Here is a 17,274-nt window from a genome sequence, read left to right as displayed (position 1 = left end):
TGAAAGTAGTGACTCACCCTAAGCATGTTGCTTATAGTTTGCACATGAGCGCGTATACTTGTCTGTATATGCATGCGACATGTGTGCGTGCCTGCGTGCCTGCGTGCGTGCGTGCGTGCCTGCGTGCGTGCCTGCGTGCCTGCGTGCGTGCGAGCGAGCGAGAGAGAGGGAGGCTCAGACCACTCCCATCAGATTAGCAGCTCTCATCAGGTGATTATGGGCATAAGCCAATCAGGTTACAGATACATTGTTTCATCTCTCTGTGATGAACAATTGTCAGCCACCCCAACCCCTGGGGTTAAATCTAGGGACATGTGACAGTACATGTACAATCTTTTGTCCAAAAACAAGAACATAAAGATGCAATCAAATGTGCAGAGAACAGAAAAGAAACCCCAATGTCAGATTAATCATTGTGATAACGATAACTTTAAGCAAGGCAAAAATACATGTTTAAAGATCATGTTTAAAACATCTACTGATTGAGCCATTCTCAGATTGACTGGCAGGGAGTTCCAGAGTGTGGGGGCATACAAACTAAAAGTTCCATGTCTCTTACCATTAATAATAATAACAATACATTATAACAATAATAATAATGGTAATAATAATAGTAATAATAATAGTAATAATAATACAAATAAACTTTTTTTATAGAGCACCTTTCATGACAGCGCAAAGTGCTTTACAGAACAAATAAAGACAAGCAAAAACTTGAAACAAGTAAACAACATTAAAATACAAGCAAAAATCAATAATAGCGTAAAATAGCAGTGAAATCAGAAAAACAGTGAGTACATGGATAGCAACAGAGATAAAAACTAGAGTTGCACGATTACCGATATGACATTTTTATGGCCGATACCGATTAATCGTGCATCCCTAAAAGCGAGGGTGGAAACAGTAGGACTTGAGCAGTAGGTGCTTTCAAAATGGCGAAATGCCATCAAACATTCAGTGCCAGAGGATCTCAGCGGCCTACTATAGGTTCATGCCCTTTGATCGTGACTGACATGTATTTTGGTGCATATAGCATTAAGTGATTCATACAGATTTAAAATGATCTTTCTAGAAGTGACAACAGGTAAGTGCCGGGATCTTAGGACCGATGTGTTGATGTGTTCTTATAGTCCTCGCTTGTGTTGTGTGTGTGTGTGTGTGTGTGTGTTTCCAGAGAACGGTGACTTCCTGGCGCTGGATCTTGGCGGGACCAACTTCAGAGTTCTGTTGGTGAAGATCCGCTCTGGGAAGAGAAGAACAGTGGAGATGCACAACAAGATCTACGCCATTCCTATGGAAGTGATGCAAGGAACAGGAGAGGAGGTGAGATATGAGACCACATTTTGAGACGGAAATTGAGTGAACAGAAAGTATATTTTTAATTTGACGTTTGTAAACTTGCTGATGCTAAATATTGTTGCTGTCGGGAGGAAATCACCTAACTCCATTTTTGAGGTTTTATATATTTTTTGCATAAATCAGTGCTATTGAACACCCTTTACTGTGCAAAAAAAGAGAGATTTGAAAGAAAGAAATACAAAAACATATATTGAACCAATGAAAAGTAGTAAAAAGCGCTTCGGACAAAACCTCTGGACCCTCAAACTGTCTGCTAAAACAGCTCACTCCACCTCTCCCCCTCTCATGCAAGTCATTGACTATCACTGTATGTACAGTCAAGTCACAACACCAACTTTGAGGTGGCAGTAGGCCTATTGCTTTTTTTTTTTTTTAATACAAGGTTTTCTTCATTTCCAGAAAAACAAATATTTTTCATTTCCTGATTTATTTTTATTTTTCATTTCCTGAAAAATGAACATTTTGGAGTTAGGTTGTTTCTTCCCGACAGCAGAGATATTAGACATTTGTAAACTTGCTGATGGTGTGTATTAGCATGTGTTTAAGTGGTTAAAAGATAGATTTGAACTTAACCCCTCCGTGGGCTGGCTGAGGCTGATCCATCTGATCACCTTTAGTCCTCTCGTCCCCTCTGTGACCTCCCGTCCCTTTCTGTCTCTTGTGACATACAGTACAGTATGGGATAATGTAGCAAGACATTCCTGCTAAGGTTTATCTTAGGTTTGCCTTGCAAGTTGCAGCCCCAACAGATTTTCACTCCATTATCACATGAACACTAGTTCCACATTTGTTACTAAAAAGCTTGGTAATTCAATTCCCTTTATCAGCTGGGAAATCTTGCTGGTAGAGGGGAAGAAGAAGTATTTCCTTGTACAGAATTATCACATTTCTCTCTCACTCACACTCTCACTCTTTCTGCTCTCTCTCTCTCTCTCTCTCCACTCTAAAGTGGCTTTATTGTCATAGGTTTACATGGCCAAAGTGTTAATCTGAGAAACAAAACAATCAAGAATAAGAAATTCACGCTGCAATTTTGCAATCTTACAACCTTTTTTTGTTTGTTTTGTTTGTTTTTGCTCTTAGTTGTTTGACCACATAGTCCAGTGTATCAGTGACTTCCTGGACTACATGGGGATGAAGAGTGCTCGTCTTCCTCTTGGTTTTACTTTCTCCTTCCCCTGCCGACAGACCAGCCTGGATGCTGTGAGTATACTGTGTACACAACGCCTCTGTGTCCTACAGTATATCAGTATATCTGACAGCAAGTGCTCACTTCCTATCCGATATATTCTCACTGCTTCTTGTCCGATAAAATATCCAATACTGTGTGTGAAGCCCTGACACAACTGTGTCAGGATATAGTTGGCCTAAGTAATACAACATAATAAGACTTATGCTGCGTTCACCCGGGCAGATGCCAAGATACAAAGATTCACAGCATATTTATCGCTGAAGTTGAAGCCAGTTCAACAGTATGTGTAGCTTTGTATCTTTATATTTTAACGTCGGATTTGCTTTGTAGCTTCACGTCGCGGGCTTCCGTTAAAAATAAATGGTAGTCTGTATCGTTGTATATCTGCCCGTGTGAACGTAGCATTACAGTTCGGCCTTTCAAACGGGCAGTGATTTAACGTGCCTATAGTTCATTTTCAATGAGAACTGCGTTTTTTTTTCTGCAGTCGAGGGGCAAGCGTATTTACCTGGCCGCGGTCCCGTGACATTGTCACACACTTGCTTGTTTCGTGCACTCACCAGACCTGGATTCTCCTTTTTTTTTCGCTGGCGTTGCCGCGCTCCTCTTGAGCAGAGCTGGAGCAGACCTGTCGTTGATCCAGGCGACAACGTCTGCGTTCATCGCTGCCCGTTTGAAAGGACCTTTATGCTGCATTCATACAGCAGGCTGCAAGTCATTTTCAATGGAAGCCTGAGGTTATACACACTGACCCCTGACACCGTGTGTTGAGCTCATGCACTTTTTTCTATGCTCCAATGACGCAATGAAGCGTCAATCACTCGTGTTGTTTTTTCAACATATCCACTCTACATATCTGTCCCCACAATTCCTGCTCCATTCATGAAAAAGAAAAAAAAACTCATCCTTGCCGACGTTAACCGGTTGTGTGTGTGTGTGTGTGTGTGTGTGTGTGTGTGTGTGTGTGTGTGTGTGTGTGTGTGTGTGTGTGTGTGTGTGTGTGTGTGTGTGTGTGTGTGTGTGTGTGTGTGTGTGTGTGTGTGTGTGTGTGTGTGTGTGTGTGTGTGTGTGTGTGTGTGTGTGTGTGTGTGTGTGTGTGTGTGTGTGCGTGTGTTTAGGGTATCCTGGTGACATGGACTAAGGGCTTCAAGGCGACAGACTGTGAGGGAGAAGACGTGGTAGGACTCCTGAGAGAGGCCATCAAGAGGAGAGAGGTAGGATACACCAGAGGAGGACAGGAGTTTGTTGCCTCGTTTACTGTAATGCTGACTGCAGTGTGACTTTGTCTCTTTAGGAGTTTGATCTGGATGTGGTTGCTGTCGTAAATGACACCGTGGGAACCTTGATGACCTGTGCCTACGAAGAGCCCACCTGTGAGGTCGGACTCATTGCAGGTGTGCTTTACTTTCCTCTTAAACTGTCTCAGTTTGACGTTGGTTCATGAAAGGTATCTCAGTCACAACTGGACTAACGTAATGCCGGTGTTGTCATTGATATCTGTCTGTTTTTGTTCTATTTTCACTTAAATCATTGTATTGTCAATAGGCTCTATGCACACATACTGTACGCCATTTTGGATATAAATCTTCCGACTTCCTGGTGTTACCAATTATATTAATTTAGGTTTCTGCTATTGTGCATGTTGGCTCCCTGGAAACATTCTGCTACACCAGTGGGTCTCAAAGTGTCCTTGGTTGGGTTCCAATTCCAGATGGCCCCGTACAAGTGTGTAACTCTGAGAGTGTAAAAATGGAAACAAATGGGCCTGTTTACCGCTAGCTATAGCAACCCAATGCTAATGCTAAAATAGCAGCTCTACAAGCTCATAGAGATGCACCGAGTGCCGCACTACGAGCTTGTAGATCTGCTATTTTAGAAAAATTGTGAAAATGTGGCACAAATCTTGGAATATATATTATTTTTTAACTCAAATCTTTGCTTCTGGGTGAGGTCCCTGGAATAACATATTTTCAGACGGGGGTCGGTGGCCAAATACATATATATCTGGAGGTCCGTGAGAACGACTGACATAGAAACATGAGGTTTTTCAGAAAACTGCAAAGACATTTGCAGAATTGCCCTCATAGAATATTGCTGTCAGAGTTTCCACCACTGAGTATATTATGTATCCGTGGTGTGGTGCAGGCACTGGCAGCAACGCGTGCTACATGGAGGAGATGAGGAACATTGATCTGGTGGAGGGAGACGAGGGCAGGATGTGCATCAACATGGAGTGGGGGGCGTTCGGAGACAACGGCTGTCTGGATGACATCAGGACAGAGTACGACCACGCTGTGGACGACTTCTCCCTGAACCCAGGCAAACAGAGGTTAGACACGCACGCACACACAGCACATACTGTATACAATATAGAACATATCATGTGAGTGCACTGTAGGGCAAAAGCTTTGTAATTTGTCTCCATTGATCAATTATTGCGAACGCAGTGAGCCACTTACTATGACAGCAAGGGCTGAATGTCTGTGTGTGTCACGCTGTTACACCACCCGCCCGCCACCAGAGGGCGCAGCTGTAGCACACACACACACACACACACACACACACACACACAGGGCGCAGCTGTAGCACACACACACACACACACACACACACAACCACACACACACGAGCTGCGTTCGCTTCACGCGTTTGCGCGTCTTACTTGTCTTATAAAATGGCAGTAGGGCGGCGGGCCTACATCACAAGGCTTGCCCTAGACCAGGGATTTTCAACAGGTGGTCCGTGGACCACTGGTGGTCCGTGAAGGTATTGCATGTGATCCCTGACCATGCATTTAGTAATGAAGATTTGTAGATATTTACATTTTTCAGTGGTCCCCAGGTTGATTCTAAGTCAGGGTGGTGGTGATCAGTTGAAAACCCCTGCCCTAGACAGACAGTAACAACACAGGCAAACAACATTTAATGGAAAACAATCAAGTTGTACTGCAAGTCCATTCACTGAACGTGTCACCGTTATTGAATCGATTAGACCACATGTGATTGATGTTTCTGTTTCTGTTTTTGTGTGTGTGTGTGTGTGTGTGTGTGTGTGTGTGTGTGTGTGTGTGTGTGTGTGTGTGTGTGTGTGTGTGTGTGTGTGTGTGTGTGTGTGTGTGTGTGTGTGTGTGTGTGGGTGTGGGTGTGGGTGTGGGTGTGCGTGTGTGAGACAGATTTGAGAAGATGTGCAGTGGGATGTATCTTGGTGAAATTGTGAGGAACATCCTGATTGATCTGACCAAGAGAGGCTTCCTGTTCCGAGGTCAGATCTCCGAAACGCTGAAGACCAGAGGCATCTTTGAGACAAAGTACCTCTCGCAGATAGAGAGGTAGGACCAGGTCATTGTGCGTGCGTGCGTGTTTACGTGTGTGCGTGCTGCTGTCCCATTGGCTTAGAGGTCGACTAGAGACGAGGCAGCCAATGAGAAAGATAGGTCTCAAGTACAGAAAGTGGGCATGAAAGCACCGGCCAGCGTTTATTGACCAGCTTGCTTACACAGCAGCTGGTAAAAAAGGCAGGGTACAACACTTTTTGTTTTGTTTTTCTTCTTACTAATTATTTGATGTGTTTGTGTTTATTGTCATGATTTGTCACGAGCTGAGTTGGCTTTGTCCGCGACGTCTTTAAAAATAAATACTTTTTGAAAACTCTGCGCGTTCACACATGTTAGGTTATTTTAATGCTAATGTTAATCTTCCCATCAGTGGTGGTAAAAGTATTCACATGTTTTACTTAAAAACCTGCAAGCCCCAGCGATGCTTTTTCTCAACATTTTAATTTTAATTAATTACTTACTTAATTAATATATATTTCTTTCTGTTCTTTTTTCACCTACATCATCATTGATGTTCATTGTTTAGTCTTGCAATGCCATTGGTCATGACATTTGCATATAAATACAGAGACAGAAATTGAACTTCAAAATCTCTGGACTTTTGAACAAATTTTAACCTTTGACCCTGATAAAAGTAAGTAAATGCCTGTAATATATTATATATTGACCTGAGAGCTACTTTCAAAATGACCAGCTCAACAAGATCTAATGACCAAAATAATTATTATCCCTTTGCTGGAAATAGTTACATAAGACACACTTGGAACAGGAAATAGACAGGAGAAATGGAATTGGTAATGACGTTTGTGTGCAACACTCTTGTGCGTTTGAGCTGACAGGCCCTTTTTATCAATCAATAATATCAATCAATCAAGTCATCTTAATTCAAGTGATAGATATATTTTAGGGAGATGTCATGTGGTCTACCTTTGTGATCTGTACTGTACTGTACTGTACTGTACTGTACTGTACTGTACTGTACTGTACTGTACTGTACTGTACTGTACTGTACTGTACTGTACTGTACTGTACTGTACTGTACTGGTTTGTTGTATGTTTGAAAACGAGTTGCTGCAATTCAAGGGACTATCCTTCAGAGAAATTTCAAAATAAATCTACTGGTAGATCACAATCTACCTTTTGGGCACCCCTGGTCTAGAACATGTACATTTATTATTGTGAAAGATATCCCCCAAATGTAAATGATTAAATTATTATTATTTTAATAATTATTATAAATGAGCATTTGCATAACATTATTTTTTACATAATTTCCTCTGCAAAGTCCTAGTAGTACAAAGTAGTATAAAGGTTGAAATCTCTTTTTGCAAGTAGAAATATATCCGGGTCTTGCAGTTAACAGTATCAATGCTGCAATGTAGAACTACTCCACGACCGCGACACGTAAAAGTCCGGAATTCAAAATCTACTTTAGTAAAGGTACAAAAGTACCTTTGTCATCAATATGTACTTAAAGTATGAAAAGTAAAAAGTACTCACTATGCAGAATGTCCCATTTCAAGTTTTCAAATGTGAAAATAGCAGATGTACAAGCTCACAATGTGTTGCATCACGACACGTTGTGAGGTTGTAGATCTGCTATTATCAAATAGCCGAAAAGCATATAGGGCAGAAGTGGTTAATGTATGTTGTGCATTAATAATCAAAGTTACTAGCAACTAAAGTTTTCAAATAAATATAGTTGAGTAAATAGTACAATATTTGCCTCTGAGATGCAGTGGAGTAGAAGTAAAAGTATTGGAAATTAGAAAAAAAAAAAAAATTCAAATATCTCAAAATCGTACTTAAGTACACTACTGTACTTAAGTAAATGCACTTAGTTACTGTACACTGCTGTCATTTTCCAAGCCACTGCTGGCATCCTATTCCTAGGCCCTGGGTGTGTGGCTGACTGTAACTAACTATCTGCACGTGTTTGTCTCCCTCTAGTGACCGCCTGGCTCTACTGCAGGTCAGATCCATTCTGCAGCACCTGGGATTGGACACGACCGCTGATGACAGTATCATAGTCAAACAGGTGAGAGAAAATACAAATACCTGTGATGACAGCTTCCTTGACTCAAATATTTTTGGAAAATGTGTTCAAATCTTTGAATATATATATATTTTTAAAGCAAACTTTTTTTAAACTCAAATCTTTGGTTCTGGGGGTCCCTGGAATAACATATTTAGAGATGCGGGTCGGCGGCCAATTACATGCTGTATATTTTTGGGGGTGAAAAGGTTTGAGCAGCACCACTGATATAGAAACATAGGTTTTTCAGAATACTTTTTTTAATATGGGCCCCAGGCCACAGGGGAAATGAAATCCATCCTTTCCATCAATCATCCTTCTTGTTATGACAAAACCAATGCTGCTGCTGCTGTGTATCTGTCTCTGTAGACATAAATTATTGCAAACCAGTTTAAAAGTGAACAGTGTCTAAATCTGCTAAATGTGTGCTATTTCCATCCCTAAAATTTGAGGTTTATTTTCCATATTTAATCAGTGGCAAGTTAAACTACACATGTCAAGTGACTCAGACAATAAGCATGTCTGGCTGACCCTTATTTTTGAGTTGTTAAGCAACAAAACCAATATTTGTGAACAAATATGTAGTAGCACCACACATAGTTATCTCAATGTAAGTGTAGGGAGACCACCTCCAACCAACCACACATATGTACTTGGTATTAACTTAAGACCTTCTAAATCCTGACAGTTTTCTGAAAAACCTATCGGTGGTTCTCAAACGTTTTCATGTCAATGACCCCCAGGGATTTTCTGGGGAGCGTGAGTGCACTCCCCCTGGGGAGCGGACCATGCACTATCTCTGCTGAACCCAATTCCACCTCGCAAAAACAATGCACCTCGTCCTCTGGGTGTTCCCCCGGTACAGCTAAACACCCGTTCAGGGGTGGAAAAAAGTACTCAAAGTTTTTACTTAAGTAGGGCACGTACAGACCAGTTTTGTGGTTTTCAGTCTATTGTGACTGAGAAATACAACGCCTTTTTGTCAGCTTCGTCTTGTGACGAGAGCTTGTGTGAGTGGAGCAATTTATGAGATAACATAACAGCGATGTGATAAACTGTGTAAATGCAGAATCATGTCCTATTATTAAACTGTGTGGTGGAAATGAACTGCTAAATCTGTAATCCATAAAAAGAAAATAGTAAAAAAAACTTATTTTGACCAGTGTGACAAGTGTGTGTTAGAGAAATGTACATTAATACAATATAACTAACACAACTGCAGTTATTGTAGTACACTGTTTGTCTACCAGCTGTTCGGGATCCTGGATGGCTTATATTATTACCGTATATTTTTGTAAATCTCTATGGGGAATCTCTATGCCCTATTGAGATGTTTATATCCCATATCATCAAATACCGCATAGATTACAAGATCCTCCTCAACACATTCAATGCCATCCATAACCTCTCCCCCCCATACCTGTCTGATCTCATCCATATCAACACTCCCACCCGGTCACTCAGGTCTGCCTCTTCCACCAACCTCACTGTTCCCCCAGCTCGTTTGTCCACCATGGGGGGTAGAGCTTTCAGCCGCTCTGCCCCTCGCCTCTGGAACAGCCTTCCCCCCGACATTCGAAACATGGACTCACTCCCCACCTTCAAATCCCACCTCAAAACTCACCTATTCAGACAAGCTTACTCCCACCTTGAGTAAAAGTCTGCTGCAGGCCTTTGTGTGTATTTTAAACTTGCTGTATTTTAAACTTGCTTTATTGTATTGTATTTCTTTTCTGTTTTGTTAGGCGACCTTGAGTGACCTGAAAGGCGCCATATAAATAAAATGTATTATTATTATTATTATTATGATCAGGCTGTACTGGTTGACAAGTGGTACTGCATGAAGCTCAAAATGCAATATGTCCTCCACCCAAACTGACTTTCTATATTAGCAGCTACAGATTAAAGCTTTGGATCATATGGTATTTTTAAGGTTATTATTATTATTTTTTACTACAGGTATGTGGAGCTGTGTCACGTCGTGCAGCACAGATATGTGGGGCTGGAATGGCGGCTGTGGTCGATAAGATCAGAGAGAACAGAGGGCTGGACCATCTGGACGTCACTGTGGGCGTTGATGGAACACTGTACAAGCTGCACCCACAGTGAGTAGCATTCATTAGCCATTAGTTGCACCCACAGTGCCATCCCTCGCACTGCACTGTGGGAGGGAGTGGAGCTGAGAGTGTACAAATCTATAGTGGTCCATTTGGGCCTATTTGCCTATTCTCAGTTGTAAAATTCCACATTAACAGTGCATACACAACCAGCTCAGTGGCTTTGTGGTTAGTGTCCACCCTGAAAGTGGAGGGTTTCAGGTTTCGATCCCCGGCCGGGTCATACCAAAGACTGTAAAAATTAAACCCAATGCCTCCCTGCTTGGCACTCAGCATAAAGGGTTAGATCAACTAAAATGTATTCCCGAGCACGGCTGCAAAATATTCTAAGTCTTGTGTCTGCAAGGCTTAATGTCATCAAGTGGTGGTCCGTGGCTTAAATGCTGAATAAATAATGGACCTTGATATGAAATGAGTTGAGAACCACTGGTTTATAATGTCTCTGTCTGTTGTTGTTTCAAGATGATGTTCCAGACAGTCTCATCACTTTTCTCACCCTGTCTTTTATTCTCTCTCCCCCTATAGTTTCTCCAAGGTCATGAATGAGACCGTGAAGGTGCTCGCCCCTCATTGTAATGTCACCTTCCTGCTGTCAGAGGACGGGAGTGGGAAAGGGGCTGCTCTCATTACAGCTGTTGGCTGTCGGATGAGAGAGGAGCTCGCTGCTGCTCAGCTCAACAGTAGTTAAACTACACAGTCTCTGTTGTCTTTCTCTTCTGTGGCCGCATACACCTCCCTGTTCTTTGTAATCTGCTATCCTCCATTGGGTCCACCATTCTCTTCTCTTCTCTTCTCTTCTGTTCTGTTCTGTTCTGTTCTCTTCTCTTCTCTTCTCTTCTCTTCTCTTCTCTTCTCTTCTCTTCTCTTCTCTTCTCTTCTCTTCTCTTCTCTTCTCTTCTCTTCTCTTCTCTTCTCTTCTCTTCTCTTCTCTTCTCTTCTCTTCTCTTCTCTTCTCTTCTCTTCTCTTCTCTTCTCTTCTCTTCTCTTCTCTTCTCTTCTCTTCTCTTCTCTCTCCTCCTCTCCTCTTCCACAATGAAATCGAGCACAGCTTGAAACTGATCACACTCCAATAGCTGCTTCAGTCTGTGTACACATGGCAGAGATGGAGAGAGACTGCTTTGTCCTTGTCCGTGTGACATAATGCAGTCAAGCACTATGTTTTAGATGTAATTTTGCCATTTTAACACAAACCAGCTATAACTTTTAAGATTTTGCAGCTTTTGCACGGTTTGTCTGCATTCACTAAGTTTAAGCACACAGAGATATAACTTGCACATTGAGCAGGTAGAGAACAAACCAAAAAAAAGTAATAATCATGAAGAGTTTACACACTCCTGTAATAATGCTCCCCACCGTAGTTTATCTTCACTAGCCCAAGGATCAAAATGTTGATCAAACTTCTGGGGAGCATTATAGCACTACACATTAAAATCCTCAGTGTTAATTTATCCCTTTGTAATTCTGGGAGCTTACGAATGGAACTTAATTTGTATACTCTCAGAATTAAATTAGCTCTGAAAACACTTGCATACTAAACTTGTGGTATTTATCAGACTATTAATCTGTACAGATGCACTGTATCTCCAATGTCATCATAATATTAATTGCAAATGAAAGGTGGAAACATATTTGGTTGTGCAGTCCTGCTCAACAAGGCATGGAACAATGAGATTAGTAATTAGTTCCTAGCAAAATGTGTAATTGCTGGAGGGGTATTTATCAGCTGCTTTAGACGAGAGTCATTGACAAAGTCTGCTCTGCTGTGTCAGATCATTTGAAAGCAAATAACCAATGAGAATAAAAGGGAATGCTTTTCCTGAAAAGTTTATAATCTCTCACCCAGGCATAATACATTATGATATATACAATTGTGCTATTTATTTTTATTTTTGTACTGGGTGAATGTTACTGTTACTGCAATACTGATGTATGCAGTTGTAGCCATATGTCTCTCGCCCTGTATCTGTCCTGCACTGGAGGATATACAAAGCTATTCCTCTCGGATATCGAACAATCATTTATCAGCAGGTTGACGAGAGGGATTTCTTCAATAGCGAGATCTGTGCATGTGGAAAGCCATGCATAGTGACCTGCTTGCTGAATGTTAAGATTCAGTGTTACATTAAATCATTTTTACTGCACTACTTTGGTGTACTGTAAAATACTATAGTATATGTCCAAAATCCAAATACCACCTATATTTTACTCTGTAGAATTGATCATTCTTAGCAATCAGAGCCATTTGTATACAGTGTTTGGTTGAACCATATAGCCACATAATATGTAACAATGCCTTCCATAGCATTACTATGTGGTAGCATTCTTAACATCATTCGGCAAATATTCAGTTATTTATTGGCGATAATAATTCACAAATTGAAGCTATAACATGCCAGTGAGACGAAACATACTGTATGGCTTCAGTAGTGGAAAGCTTAAAGGGAATAATAACAATTTTACAAAAAATTTAAAGCTCCTCCTATACTTACCCAGTGAGATGCACTCCTTTTGCTGTTCCTGACATTTAACACATTCAGATGTTGTGTTTTAATGTCATAATAACAAACACTGTAAAACATGCAACCTCATACATACAGTAAGCTTATATATGCCCGTAAAACGGAAACGACCAGGGGTCAAATTCATGAAAATATGGTAATCAAGTAGCAACAGTACCTCAGATAAAATGTATTTTATCATGTTGTCCCCTGTGTTTATTGGAATCTATTCTAGAAGCAGACACTATTTGGTCAAACTTGAAGGTACTGCATACAATTAGAAGAGAAGCGTTATCATTTTGTGAGGTTATTTATGGTTTATGGTAACCACTGATGCAGTGTAGAGATTATTTTAGTTGTTGTTACCTTGGTGATGGTGTTTGACTGTACTGGGTCAAATTCTGGCTATGAATAAAACCTTTTAGCACAGCAAAGATTCAAACGTCTTCTATAGGCTACTAACGATGGTCTCTTTTCCATCCTAGTCACAGTAGTCAGTTTCCCCAACTTGTGTTTCTGTTCACAACTTGTCAATCAATCACTTAATAAAAACAGCTGTGTTTCAATTCCGACATTCTTATTTGGATTTTGTTTGGACCACATCAGAGTGTACAATTATTCATTGTCTAAAATCATTGGGAGTAAAAAAGGTAAAGAATTAGGCTATGGCTCAGTGGTCCAGGCACCTTGCCTGGTAATCCACTCTGGTAGTGTGCCGCGGGTTTGACTCCCGATCCCGACGGCCATTACTGCATGTCTTCCCCCCCATCTCTCTCCCCATTTCCTGTCAGCCTACTGTCTGTCCCTCCATAAAATATATAAAATAAAGGCGAAAGCCACAAAAAAAAACATTAAAAAAGGTAAAGAATATTTGTAGCCTTCAGTAATTGAGCAACTGATACCCTCCAAAAGCTTCACTATCCACATTTAGCATTTTTGTTTTTATGTCCGGGCAGCTCAGTCGGTAGAGCTCGTGCCTTTGGACCACGAGTTCATGAGTTCGATCCCGGCCACGACTTGGTAATTATTGGGAACTCAGCTGATGGTAGGTGTGGCACTCCACCTCAGCATCCATCTCTGAGGGGTTACTCTTGCGTGTAATGTTATCGGCTGATACTGACAATAAGCCACTCCCGACCTATTGTTTTTAACCTCTTAAACCCTATACAGTACTTAATTGACATTGTGTAGGGGATAAAATAGGGCAAACTGTAAAAACTTTTACTCATGTCACGTGTAACATAGCCCAAAGATGCCCAACAGCTGGTTCATCTAACTAGAACTTACACCCCTCTCACAATAATGACTCGATAATAATAATTAGGGTTGTCCAGATCCAATCATCCATATCAATATTATGTCCATATCATGATATTAGACTGGATAATATCTTTGATTTTGGATATTGTACTATTTTATATATATTTAGCTTAGGGGCATTAGAAAAAGTCGCTAAATATGTAATAATAAATCATTTCTTTTTATTATTTACTATAGTCCTACTAGACCCCAGGAAATTACATCTGGCCACAGTAGTTGTTTTCCATGTGTCTGAAAGAACAGCTGACTACTATGGGCTGCCATACTGTGTGCCATAGGCCCAATGTCAGTTTGTCACCTCACCTCCCCCTTTACATTCAATAGATCTGATCTTTTTGGCCAGATGTAATTTCCTAGTGGTCTAGTAGGACTATAGTAAATAATAATAAAGAAATCGCTGTAAAATTTGGTCAAAAAATGCATATTTAGCCACTTAGAAAAAATAGCAAAAATCGTTAAAACAAAAGAAAGCAGCAACTGAAAAAGAAGTACACTTACTTTCTCTAATAACAACCTAACAGGCCCAGGCCGTAGCGTAACGGTCTGGGCACCGGACTGGTGATCCAGTCGCGGTGTGCCGCGGGTTCGACTCCCGAACCCGACACGGCCTTTACCGCATGTCATCCCCCCATCTCTCTCCCGTTTCCTGTCAGCCTACTATCTGTCCCTTCAAAAATCAATAAAAGGCGTAAGCCGCAAAAAAAATATCTTAAAAAAAAAAAAAAAAAAAATAACAACCTAACACATGAACCTTGGTTGAAAGAAAACTAAAGTTGTCCTTTAAGTAAATGTACTTAGTTACTTTCCAACACTGATGACGGCATCAACATACGTTGAAGATTGGATCTAGGATGAGTTTGGCAAAGGTACGGCTGGTTTGTGGTATACTGGGTATAGGGCCGGGCAGAGCCACCAACCGTGTGGTATACTGGGTATGGGGCCAGGCAGAGCCACCAACCGTGTGGTATACTGGGTATGGGGCCAGGCAGAGCCACCAACCGTGTGGTATACTGGGTATGGGGCCAGGCAGAGCCACCAACCGTGTGGTATACTGGGTATAGGGCCAGGCAGAGCCACCAACCGTGTGGTATACTGGGTATAGGGCCAGGCAGAGCCACCAACCGTGTGGTATACTGGGTATAGGGCCAGGCAGAGCCACCATGTGGTATACTGGGTATAGGGCCAGGCAGAGCCACCAACCGTGTGGTATACTGGGTATAGGGCCAGGCAGAGCCACCATGTGGTATACTGGGTATAGGGCCAGGCAGAGCCACCAACCGTGTGGTATACTGGGTATAGGGCCAGGCAGAGCCACCAACCGTGTGGTATACTGGGTATAGGGCCAGGCAGAGCCACCAACCGGGACAAGAGGTGTTATATGATTTGTTTTATTCGCAACTCAAGAAGTTCAGGTTACAAATGATCAAAACATTCACAGATGTCACCATTCCAATCCAATGTATATGTACTTTAGAGCAAGCGACATAATACAGTAAATGCAGTGCAATGAGGAAGGTGAAATAAGTGTTTGTTTCAGGGAGTAAACACCAGTAAAGGTCCTTTCAAACGGACAGCGATGAACGCACATGTTGTCGCATGGATCAAGGACAGGTCTGCTACAGGTCTAATCAAGAGCAGTGCAACAACGCAAGCGGAAAAAAAAGCTAAACAGAATACAGGTCTGGTGAGTCGCGGGCGACCCAGTGTCAATTATCACTGCATCAGGCGCCGCGGCTGGCCAGTGGGAGGTAGTTTAGAGACCAGGATTACTGCATGTTTTTTGTGAAGGTACCTACCCTAGGGGACACGGGGAGAACATGCAAACTCCACACAGAAAGGCCCTTTCGCCAACCCGGCCTCGGGTATGGGCACTGATGATGCCGTGACCCCCTGAAAGGCCCTTTAGACGCCTTGAGAGAAGCGCAAGGTTGTGCTGAAACTACAGGTGAGACGTAGGAGGGGCCCGGACAGGAGTCAACCCACAGAGCCTAGTCTTTCCACGCGCCAAAATGGTCTACCTCCCAGTCCTGGCAGATTAGTTTGGGCGCGGCGCTGAGTGGCCCTGGTCTTTCCCTAGTGGGACTGATCGTGGGTAGCTACTGGGACGTAAGTCGGGACTTGATCACCCCGGCTGGGTCACCTGAGTGAGGGGTATGATGTTGCGAGACCCGAAACCCTGATGACATTGTGATACATCACTGAGGATACATCCAGGTGCATCAATGTGATGTTCTTTCGTTCAGGTCTGGGAATGGCCATAAGACCCTTTTTTATTGACGTTTTCGGGCCAGGTAGGGTGGAAAATGGGTGCCAATAAGTAAGGCCAGACGGGGCCTCAGACCAGCCCAGTTAGGGCCAGGCCTTAATTTCCGGGGGGTTTTTGCCAGCTGCCGGGCACGGATGCACTAATAACTTTGGGGCGGGCCCGTCTAGAGTTTGAATGGACAGGTATCAGTCAAAAGGGAAACATCGAAGAGGAAGGACAGGTTGGGGAGGATCAACATCTGGAATGTCAGAACTGGTCAGCTCCATATATGGAGATCTAAGGGTTTGACGTCAGATATAGAGTTGCTGGCCGGCTCCATATACTGTATGCAGATCTACAGTTGGTGATGATCCAGTCTTCTCCATGTATGGCTATCCAGGGTTGGATGAGGTCAGTGTCGTGATCTTCATACGTATATGGTGGCCTTAGCAATCTGGAGGCTCGTGTTAAGATCAAATATGAGGCCCCCATACCTATGACATAATTATTATTATTCTGTTGATACTTGCATGTTGATCCAAATAGTTTTGACTGTTCAATATTGCACACAGCCATTACTCTCGACAAATATGCAGCAACCACACCTCTCCTCATCCTGTCGTCCCTTGACAAGTGTCTCCCCTTTACCTCCCAATGCCTCACATTTTACCCAGGTCATTAACAGGAAATAGGTGTAACTTACAGTAACATTGTGGAAGAGAGTAAGGCAGCGAGCGAGGGAGAGGGCCATGGGTGACTAACGTCTGATGGTCAGTCGGAACTTGGAGGACCCCCTGAGGGTGGAGGCCCGTTTCAATTGAAACTGGTGAAACATAGCGAAGGCTTCCTATGGAGACGGCCATACAGTATATAGAGCGTGTCACAAGACTGACGGCCATACAGTATATGGTGGCGTGACACATCATGAGGCGTGTCGGACTGACAACCATATATGGAGGCGTGATGGACGGACTGACTGACTGACAGGTTTTGCAAAAGTTAGTTGTGACCTTTGGTCGCAACTAGAATTATTTTTTATCTGAATTATCCGATGAAGGTGAGATTTTCTGACAGCGGCACATTGTTCTGAACATTAATACTATGCTCCTTCGACACCATTGTATGATGGACTAGAAATTAAGCATAGTTGTGACGTGGTAGTCACATGTATTTA

General features: G+C 42.3%; 1 protein-coding gene across 2 annotated transcripts in view; it reads left to right on the top strand.

The window, feature by feature from the left end:
• Positions 1 to 13,101, top strand: part of LOC310855152 (hexokinase-1-like) — a 40,976-nt gene extending 27,875 nt beyond the window's left edge. For both annotated transcript variants that reach the window (XM_083760045.1, XM_083760044.1), the window contains exons 13-21: positions 1,175 to 1,323; positions 2,443 to 2,562; positions 3,670 to 3,765; positions 3,846 to 3,945; positions 4,697 to 4,880; positions 5,724 to 5,879; positions 7,836 to 7,923; positions 9,880 to 10,025; positions 10,563 to 13,101. In XM_083760045.1, coding sequence (XP_083616171.1) covers positions 1,175 to 1,323; positions 2,443 to 2,562; positions 3,670 to 3,765; positions 3,846 to 3,945; positions 4,697 to 4,880; positions 5,724 to 5,879; positions 7,836 to 7,923; positions 9,880 to 10,025; positions 10,563 to 10,725 — 1,202 coding nt within the window. In that variant the 3' untranslated portion in view covers positions 10,726 to 13,101. The remainder of the gene's footprint in view (positions 1 to 1,174; positions 1,324 to 2,442; positions 2,563 to 3,669; positions 3,766 to 3,845; positions 3,946 to 4,696; positions 4,881 to 5,723; positions 5,880 to 7,835; positions 7,924 to 9,879; positions 10,026 to 10,562) is intronic.
• The last annotated feature ends 4,173 nt before the right edge of the window (positions 13,102 to 17,274 follow it).

Source organism: Protomyctophum parallelum (assembly GCF_964188405.1).
Source record: "Protomyctophum parallelum genome assembly, chromosome: 2".
Classification (NCBI taxonomy): domain Eukaryota; kingdom Metazoa; phylum Chordata; class Actinopteri; order Myctophiformes; family Myctophidae; genus Protomyctophum; species Protomyctophum parallelum.
Note: the sequence above shows the minus strand (reverse complement) of the source record. Positions and strands in the feature narration are given on the sequence as shown.